Source organism: Cryptomeria japonica, chromosome 7 (assembly GCF_030272615.1).
Source record: "Cryptomeria japonica chromosome 7, Sugi_1.0, whole genome shotgun sequence".
NCBI classification, from domain to species: Eukaryota; Viridiplantae; Streptophyta; class Pinopsida; order Cupressales; family Cupressaceae; genus Cryptomeria; species Cryptomeria japonica.
Genome location: NC_081411.1, coordinates 619,483,205 through 619,493,720, shown reverse-complemented (window position 1 = coordinate 619,493,720; position 10,516 = coordinate 619,483,205). Strand labels below are relative to the sequence as shown.

Here is a 10,516-nt window from a genome sequence, read left to right as displayed (position 1 = left end):
GCTTTATACATCCCAATTTCTTTTACTTATTTGGCATCTACATATGCACATTACAACTCATATGCATATTACAAATCATATGCATGTAGACCACATCCAAAAAAGCGAAGTTACAACGTTTCACAAAAGATATATACAAAATTGTCAAAATTATTTTACCATATTGTAGAATTATTCTTCTAGATGGCCCAAAATCATTCAAGTGAACCTTTTGGATCAGCTCTAACCCTTAGTGTCTCAAGTATTGCCTCATGGTCAGATTCACAAACTTTCCACAAATCCTTGTTAAGAGGTCTACCATGATATTTAATCAAATGAATATTTGTTGCAACAAGAAGGTTTGAGTAAAAAAGAATATGTCTATATGTCTCAAAGTACTCAAATAAACATGCATTAGAATTTCTGATAGGGTACTTGTATTTTATAGAAGGATAAGTTAATGCCAAAATCAATACAACGACTGATAAATAAATGAGTTTAAAAGGTCTCAATACAACTCGACACAACAATGGTACCTTCTAAGCCATGTCCCTATCACATCAATGGATCCTATTGGGTACTCAATACCCTCTCCATCAACCACTGTAGAAGTCAATTTGTTTTTGGCCTCAATACAATGACACAAAAAGCAATTTGTTCCTTCTTCGTTGTTCTCATCCGCAATAACTTCATATACATGACCTGCATTTAATAGAAGGATATAAGTTAATACCAAAATCAACATAAGATAATACTAATAAATTGAGCTTAAAATAGATTTTACCCAAGTAGAAAATTGCAACCCTTTACTTGGTTCAACTATGTCTAATACATGGTCAAAATCCACTAATGCTTCAATTTGGTTCATTTGTAGTGCTCTAGGAAGTTGATATGTATCTAGGGTTCGCAAAGGTCTACAAGACCACTGGTCAACCCACTCTTTTGATTCACATTCATTCCACACAAAATACATACACGAAGAGAAAAAGCACACAATTTGTCTAGTATAAATAACTAGTGATGTTGCATTTGAACTTCTAAATGAATGCATGTCACTTGATCCTGTAAGTGTACAACAATCTAGACAGTTTTCAATGTTAGATTCATTTATTAACCAAAAATATCTAGAAACCATAGACTTACCTGCATTACCTAGTCCCATCGTAGAGTTACAACATTGCACAATTGTTTTTGCATCTATTAACATTGCACAACTTTTGTACTTCAATTCCTCTCTGGTAAGAGCTCTTTTCACACATGCTTCCGCACCATCATGCTCTCCCTTTCCATGCCCTGCCTCAATGAAATTCCAAAAATGTTGCACACCACTTGTCAGATGTATTTTAGTCAACCGGTAGAACATCCTTACATTCTTGATTTGTGTGGTACAATTGTCCAACCATATTAAGTGTTGGTTGTATCTTATATCTCTTTCCCTTAAACTATCATAGAAGACTGTAAAGCATCCTTGCACAAACTCCGAGGAATGAGTATGATCATCGCTGATATAGAAGTGATATTCTCTTATAACCTTTTTGTCCTCCTCGGTGCTATCATGTGCATGCATGAATGCTATGTGTATAAAAATTGTAACTTGTGTACAATGGTAATACATAGATTGTACTTCATTTTACGGCTTTAGTGTATAATTCTCAAAAAAATCAACGACAAAGACAATAGTGTCGAGGGGGAAAGTGTCCTTACACAACTTGAATTGCTCATCTAATCGCCTAGCTCTATGTGTGTGACCTATGTACTCATACACTAGTTTCTCTTGAAACATCTTCGTAAAATCAGCTACGCATATATCCCTTTTCACTAACTCACACCTCTTTAATTATTTTCCATCTTTAACACCATATGTGACTGACTTGTATTTTTGAATAGAAGCTAGTTCTTTACCAATTTCATGTGTACTAATCCAGATGTAGGCATCTATGCAACTATTGAAAATTGCCACATGTAGGACAAAACCTCTCAAACACATCATTTTATAGTAAATGCACCTGTCATCTCCTCTACATAGGACACTTGAAATAAATTCTCTCGGTGACTTAGGAGATGCTTGTAGACCAAATTCCTGCAAAACATCATTAGTATGCAAAGTACAACATATATAGTGATAAATATCATAATGCAAAAAAATTTCAACATGGACCCTAAAACAACATGTAGTACGTGCATGATTAATCTTAACATAAAATGGTTTTCTCATCTCAAAAAATCTTTGACTAATTTTAATCTAAGGAAAGCTTTGAAGAAACCTTTCATAAAATTGTGTTTGAGTTGTATCATAATAGTGTTTTGGATGTGGCTCATGATTACTAATTCGAATTCGCCTTCTAACAATATCTCTTTGGTTGGGTGAAACCGTTGTGTTGTCATGCCAATATTTCTTAATTAATGTTCTTAGTGCATCAACAACAACCTTGTCCTTGCATGGGAGTCTACCCAAGAATGCCCAAAGAGAATTATTGTTAGGATCCTCAATTTTCTCTTGCCTCTCTAAGGGATAGTGTAATGTGATTCTACTTATCCTTAATGACTTGCTTGTTTTGCTTATTAAATGATATTTTTTCATTTCCTTTCCCATTATGGTTTATGGGAGGACACAACGAGTAACATTAGCATCTTTAGTGCATGATTTCGAACCAATGGCTTGGTATGCATAAAAAATATTTCTCACAATGGTTCTTTCACTATTATTTTCGGATGTTCTTAACCCCAAAATTTTCATTGTCTCTCTAAATTTCAGATTTTTAATCATTTCAACAACTAATTGACATCTTTGAACACTTTGATTTAAGTTTTCAAAATAGTTATTCCAAATTATTCTAACCGTTCTTCTACAAGTTCTTTTGGAAATTTTATCATGCATTGGCTTCACAATATTTTTATCAATATCCATTAGGAACTTTGGTTTTCTATGAATTATTCTAAGAGGTGTTAAGATTTGTGCATTATCTTCATTTTCATTAGGTGCATTATGTGCATTGATCACATCAATGTCATTAATATGTGCATTCACCAAATCATTTTCAAATGGTGTATGTTCATTGCATTCATTGGGTGCATTCATCATATGCATTTGAATTGGTGTATGTTGATCATTTTGATTTGGTGCATTCATCATATCAATTTCAATTGTTGAATGTTTATCACTTTCATTAGGTGCATTAGGTGGCGTACCTTCATGTAATCTCCTCATATGCCCCCTTTATCTTTCCTTTGCTGCCTCTCTTTGTTCATTTGTTCATCTCTTGTTATTTTCCATTGTCCTACACATAACATCACGATGACAATCCACAATTAAATAGCAAAAAACAAAACAAATGATCATCATTTTGTTATAATCTAAAGTAACAATAATAAAATAACTTATAAAAGAACCAAAATAAAAGACAAATCAATCATGATCAAAGCAAAAAAGCAACAAATGATCATCATTTTGTTATATAATCTAAAGTAACAATGATAAAATAACTTCAAAAATAATCCAATATACAAGATAAATCAATCATTTCAAACCAAAAGTGACAAAAAATATGAAAACCTGGCAATTACTGTCCCAGAAAATCATGTGCAAAAGCAGTGGGGCCTTCAAACAACTTGCAATGCTAGTTTTTAGGCCGTTGGGACTAAAATATATTAATATTTTCCCATAACCCATATGGGTTATGAAAACTTTTAATGTGAACATTCACAATTTCTCATAACCCGTATGGGTTATGTAGAACTACAAGTTTTGGCTTAGTTCCTCATAACCCGTACGGGTTATGTAGAGCTAGGAACCAAATAGGAAGTGGGGAGGGAGAGAGAGAGTAGGATAAGGAGAGGGGGATGGATGGAGAGGGAGAGAGAGGGAGATTGGGAAAAGGAGAGGGGGAGAGGGAGAGGGAGAGAGATTGGGAAAAGGAGAGGGGGGGAGGGAGAGAAGGGGGGGAAGGGGTAAGAGAGAGGGGATAGGAAGAGAGGGAGAGAATAGGATAAGGAGAGAGAGAGAGAGAGAGAGAGAGAGAGAGAGAGAGAGAGAGAGAGAGAGAGAGAGAGAGAGAGAGAGTAGGAGATAGGAAGAGAGGAATGGAATAGGATAAGGAGAGGGGCATGGAGAGATAATTAGAGACAGAGAGAGAAGGGGATAAGGAGAGGGGGAGGGAGGGAGATTGGGAAAATGTGTGTGTGTGTGTGAGAGAGAGTGAGAGAGAGAGAGAGAGAGAGAGAGAGAGAGAGAGAGATATTAATAAATAAAACGCTGCCAACCATAGCAAATGAGTTTAATTTTTCTCCCGAAATGGTTCCCAAGGTCTGCCTAATGAATTTAATTTTTCTCTTGACATGGTTCCCAAGGTCAGCCTAATTGCAAATTGCGAAAACATTAGTCTCCCATAGGAAGGTTCTAAAAAATAAATGATAACTAATTGATTTTTCTTCTTGTCTTTTGTAACTAAATATTTCTATTTTTCTATTTTAAGTAAAACAATCTCATCCTTTCATCTTTAACAAATTTAACTATGACCATCCATCCATCTTCCTCTCAATGATAGAGTGAAAGAATTTTAATAGCGGTCAAGAGTGGAAACTCTATAAATTTTCAAGTCCTTTTTTCGATGTTCTCTCATGTTGTGAGTCTTCACATGGCTTAAATCACACACACTTAGAGTTGACTGACATTCTCTAGGCTTAATATGTTACTTAGTGTGTGTGATAAAAGTGTTAAACACTTAGAGTTGACTGACATTCTCTAGGCTTAATATGTTACTTAGTGTGTGTGATTTAAGGCTGGCCGCGAATCTTAATCAAGAAACCAACAATTTTGTGAAACTTTATCTCCTCAAATAATTCATTTAGATTACCAACCTGTAACTCATTTTTATATTGAATACTAATATTCTTTGATCAAAAGGAAATCTTTCATTTATCCTTCCAGCTCAAAAAGCTTCTAGAAACCAAAACAATAAACCTTAGAAGCATTTACTGCAGAGATATTAAGAGAATATCAAACAAGCACATCCAAAATCTTTTAAGCAAATCCACTTCACCATGAATTTCGCATTTAGCAACTTTGTTTATTTGTTTTCCAACGTTTGATTCTATTTTTCCGGATCGTGATGTTTACATGTATTGTACAATAATAAAAATTTGATGTTTCGATTTCTTTCTTAGTTCTGAAATTCTGTAAAATGAAAACAATGAATTCGCCCTCCTCACCATTCATTCCTTCAACATCACGTCGCCATCCCAGATTTCCCTCCATTACACGTTTTACTGGGTCCAGATTATTCAGGAAAATAAATTTTATTATTAAAATTAATTGGAATCGTTTTGTTTTTTTCATACGTTTAGGAATGGAATCTTATTTGCCCAAAATAAATTTTAATATTTAATTGATTATTAAAAATAATTAATTAGACCAATTGTAAGGAAATATTTAACGTGTGAATTTGTATTTTTGAGAAAAAATAACTAAGAAATTTTCTCAACAAATAAGAGGAAAAGGAAAATTAAAATTGACCTAAAAAATCGAGAGGGTACGGAGAATTCGGCGAAAAGTATGGATGCTCATCCTCCACGAAACGGCATTTATAATTCAAGTGCACCCGGGGAAAAAATGTTATTATCTTCTCAAATCATTTAATAATAATTTCCACGCGTTTTTTTTCTTCCATCAACCCCTTTTTATATACTACAGTGAAAACGGGGTAGGTGTCTCGGTTTACTTTTCGGTCCCCTTTTTCCTATTTAACCACAAACACACCTTTCTCTTCTACACTGCTCTTCTCTGCCTTTCTTTAATCTCTTTCTTCAAATTCTTTCATCCGATTTTCCAAATTCTTTTATCTGCTTCCTTTTCATTGTGAAGGAGAGAAGAAATGAGGCAGGAAACAGTTTGTGTAACAGGTGCAGGAGGATTCATTGCCTCTTGGCTTGTTAAAAGTTTGTTGACCAAAGGTTATACTGTTAAAGGAGCAGTACGTAATCCAGGTCAGTATGTATAATAATCACATCTGCAAATGTATCACTAATTCATAATTATAATTTATCTGATAAGAGTTAGTGTTTGATTGAAGTACAGATGATGGCAAGTATAAACATCTGAGGGAATTGGAAGGAGGCAGAGAAAGGCTGCAACTTGTGAAGGCTGATATTCTTGATTACCAAAGCATGATTGAAGTTATTAGAGGATGTGATGGTGTTTTTCACATGGCCTGCCTTCTCACGGATGACCCAGTAAGTTATAGCTTTGTGAATATGTGTTTTATCTCAAAGAAAAGGGTTTATTATCCTTGTGAAGCTTGCTCTAATGGTGATGATTTGTGCAGGAACAAGTGATAGAACCAGCTGTGAAAGGAACTGCAAATGTGTTGGATGCTTGCGCAGAATGGGGAGTAAAGCGACTGGTCATGACGTCTTCAGTGGGTACGGTTTACATGGACCCCAACAGAGATCCACACCTTGTGGTTGATGAAAACTGTTGGAGTGATTTGGATCATTGCGTACAAACAAAGGTATTCTTTAAACATTATTAGTAGACATTACTTTTCAGCAGTTTATATTAAAATGAGTTAGGGGAAAGTATCCATTAGTCTATCCTAATTTTGCTTTTAAATAGTGAGTCAGATTTTGATGAATTTCACATATTTTAACATTTTAGACAGTTCATTAGATTTTGATGATTTTGATGATTTTGATGATTTTTTTGTTTCTTGTTATGTGATGAGAGGAATTAGTATTTGGCGGACAGAAATCAAAAGTGATATTTAGAAATATGGTATCATAACTATTCATAAATATTCTAATATCTATAAATTACAACCATCCAAAAAATTGGACATCTAATCTAATACTTATTCTTTTACAAATATCTATACACAAATGTTCTAGCAACCATGCTCTTTTGTTATCAGTAAAGCAATTCTTCCAATTAAATATTCATATTTTAATTGTAAAATAATTCTTTTAATTAAATATTTAAATTTTAATTGCTGGTGTACAAATAGACAGCTATTATACATGTAAAATATTTTACCTCCAATCTAATATTCAAATTTTAATTATCCCAGACAGATATTGATATTATAACTATGATAAATCATTAACACATTCAATGATGCAGAACTGGTACTGCTATGCCAAAACAGTGGCAGAAAAAGCTGCATGGAAGCGGGCAGAGGAAAGGAATTTGGATATGGTGGTAGTGAACCCATCTTTAGTTTTAGGTCCTTTGCTGCAGCCCTCCATGAACGCCAGTACTGCTCATATTATGAAATATCTAACAGGTATGCAGAAATTATAACGTATTTCATTACCATTCATCCTTTAAAACAAGAAAGATTTACAATATACATCACTTAAAATTGTCATAGAATTATTTGATGTTTATCTAGAACATGTAGAATAAACCAATAACATAATGGGCAGGTTCAGCCAAAACATATGCAAACTTAACTCAGGCATATGTGGATGTGAGAGATGTGGCAGAAGCTCATATATTAGTGTATGAAACACCATCTGCTTGTGGGCGTTATCTGTGTGCAGAAGCTAACATGCACCGTGGAGAATTGGTGGCTCTCTTGGCCCAATTATTCCCTCAATATCCTCTTCCTCTCAGGTATTCAATAAACATTTATCTCTTATCTTTTTCACATTCTTTTCAATGGATTCTTTGTCCCCTTATCAATAACTTCAACTTATGATTCTTGTCACTATCTCTGCAGGTGTTCTGACCAGAAAAATCCAAGGAAACAGGCTTACAAATTCTCTAATGAGAAGATGAGAAAACTTGGGCTTTCATTTACACCAATGAAAGAATGTCTGGCTGATACAGTTGCCAGCCTGCAGAACAAGGGTTTTCTTCATTAGCTTAGCCCATGAATTCAGACCAACCTTGCTTAAAGACCAATTGGTTTCAAACTAGCACGCACACCAGAAATATACTCCCTTGAAGTGGAAGTTTAGCCATGCAAATCTAAAGCTGTAAAATGTAAAATGTAATAGGTGAAATGACAGCTTGACAAATCTGCTGCTTCAGGTCCTGGTTAATACAAATGTATATTTTCCATTCATATTTTCTTAAAAATATTGACTACATCAGCCATTCAAGCTTTTTTGGTTAAATCATATCTGCCACTAAAGCTTTTATTCAATTACTTTTATTCAAACAGTGAGTGTTGTTAAGCAGTCAGCATGCTATAATTTCGATATTAATCAAAATAAAAATGACTAAAGTATTGTTTAAATTTTAGCAGAACAGTCTGTACAATCATTTGGGATGGAAAAATAAATTAAAAAGATTGCACAACTGCTGTTCATGTGGTTTTAGATTTATAAAATTATAGTCTACAATATCAAATGACCTGATTTAAATATATATGATTTAGAACATATGAAATTGTTCATATTTCATGTAAAGGTATTTTATTATATTACAATGGAAACTTACATATTTTAGTATCTTCAATATGATTTAAAATTATGAATTCTTTTTTAAAAATACAAATTCTTGAATGTTCATAGATTTCCACAATTCATAGTATGGAGCAAAAGTAATTTCTGAATTTAATTGTGTTCAGGTTTTTTACATCAACATTTCAGATTACACTTTGTGATTTTTACATCAACATTTCAGATTACACTTTGTGATTTTTACATCAACATTTCAGATTACACTTTGTGATCCATCATTAAGATGATGATTTTACAAATTCTTATCAAAAAAAATAAAATCATTACTTGTAGAGCTCTTTCCTTTGAAGCTCTTTCCTTTGAAGTAAAGTTAGAGAATACAGAGGTGGGAAACCAGGAAATAGTCTTTTAATGGAAATGGGTTGTTGAACTTTATAAAGCAGGAGTACTGTTTTAGGTGAAATGAGGAGAAAAAGTCAAAATATGCAAAAGAGTATCCGTGTGAGGCATCTTTTTAGCGAAATCTTTTAACATTGACCGGTAAGGTTGCGAAGTTGCAATGTGGTAATGTACTCTCAGATCTGTAAACAGATTATTATATTTAATGTTGACTATATAGTAATTGTAAACTGAATATAAATGGATCAAGTTGAAATGGTGTGGTAGGTGATTTAGTGGTACAATATTAACTTAAAAACTTTGTTGTTATGTATTTTTTTTAAAATTATATAATTAATGTGTGATGGATTTTTTTATTTTTATTTTTTGATAAAAGTGGATGAGACCACTAAAATTATATTGATTATATATATTTTTACATGTGTCTCGTTCAAAGAGCACTGAAGGGAAAGAACCAGTAAGAAAACCCTTCAGTATTGGTGAAGAAAACATAAGCTTATCTACCCCATTACAAAAAGCCCATAGGCATACCAAAACCCCCTAGATACATTGCAATGCATTGCCATCCGCATTAGATATAAAGGAAGTTGTAAGAATCAGTCTAACATGGAGCATCTGAAGATGGAGTCAAGAATGTCCACCAATAAATCAGAGCCATCACCCCAAAATCCAGCTTGTCTAAACACCACAAGAATCCAAAGCTCTGAAGAAAACAAAACTCAGAGCCATGAGAGAACCAAGAATAAGAGATCCACATTAACTGCTCTATCCAATTCCTCAGAAAAAGCCACCATCCGCCGAATTTGGCAAGAATTCTCCATAGAAAATAGATCATGATGTTAGAGTGAAAAGCAAGACAAAGATCGAATGATAGCCATAAGTGCCAACCAACAATCAATATAACTGAGAACAGGATCACCATGTCATAATTATCACATAATGAAAGAAACCTGCTAATATGAGGATGATCACACAATTATAAAGCCAGTGAATAGCATAATATCCCCAATCATTAGAACAACTACCTGAATCACTGATAGACCATGATACCAAATGAAGAGAAGAGGAAAAAACAAGTGCTTAATCAGACCAGTAGAAGAAACCCAACCAATTTCCTACCCCATGAATGAAATCTAACATAAGATATCAATAGCACAAAATTGTCATGAAGGCCAACATTTTTACTACATATACTAACGAAGCATAGATAGTGAAGTAGGATTTCAAGAAGTAGGACCACCTATAAAGAAAGCATCTTCATGCAAGATGCAGGAATGTCCGAGGGAGAGACCTCCAGGAAATCGACACCCTCCACAACAGTCTTATTTGCTAAAAAATCCGCAATGACATTGATCTCCCTAAAACAATGCGAAATAGAAAAAGTGGAAAAGCATTTTAACTGCTGAAGAATGTGATCTAAGAAATATTGAAGATGCCAAGATAGACATTTCTTGGCTACAACCGCTTGAAACACGACCATGGAATCACCTTCAATAACAATGTCTTTAATGTTTAATGAAAGAGCGATATCAAGCCCAAAGGATAAAGCCTGAAACTCAATCGTGTTGTTGGTACCATGTCCAATTTGTTTACCCACAACTTTGATGACTTTTGAAGAATGATAAAAAATAACTACTCCAATACAAGACTTTCCCGGATTCCCCTTTGAGGCTCCATCAAACTGAAGTTTGAATGAAGGGAATGGAGGGGGAGTCCATCTAACCAATTTTCATTT

At 33.9% G+C, this 10,516-nt stretch overlaps 1 protein-coding gene across 1 annotated transcript; it reads left to right on the top strand.

The window, feature by feature from the left end:
- Positions 1 to 5,781: 5,781 nt before the first annotated feature.
- LOC131035851 (cinnamoyl-CoA reductase 1-like) lies at positions 5,782 to 8,009 on the top strand. Its single transcript, XM_059209095.1, has 6 exons — positions 5,782 to 5,961; positions 6,053 to 6,207; positions 6,300 to 6,485; positions 7,094 to 7,256; positions 7,399 to 7,588; positions 7,695 to 8,009. The coding sequence occupies exons 1-6, from the start codon at positions 5,850 to 5,852 to the stop codon at positions 7,837 to 7,839; spliced, it is 951 nt and encodes a 316-aa protein (XP_059065078.1). The 5' UTR covers positions 5,782 to 5,849; the 3' UTR covers positions 7,840 to 8,009.
- Positions 8,010 to 10,516: the final 2,507 nt, after the last annotated feature.

Bases quoted from the DNA above. Each gene is read 5' to 3' on its own strand.
- LOC131035851 (XM_059209095.1), top strand. From the start codon at position 5,850: ATGAGGCAGGAAACAGTTTGTGTAACAGGTGCAGGAGGATTCATTGCC. The intron at 6,208-6,299 runs GTAAGTTATAGC...TGATTTGTGCAG, and splicing joins GCCTTCTCACGGATGACCCA to GAACAAGTGATAGAACCAGC. The intron at 6,486-7,093 runs GTATTCTTTAAA...TCAATGATGCAG, and splicing joins ATCATTGCGTACAAACAAAG to AACTGGTACTGCTATGCCAA.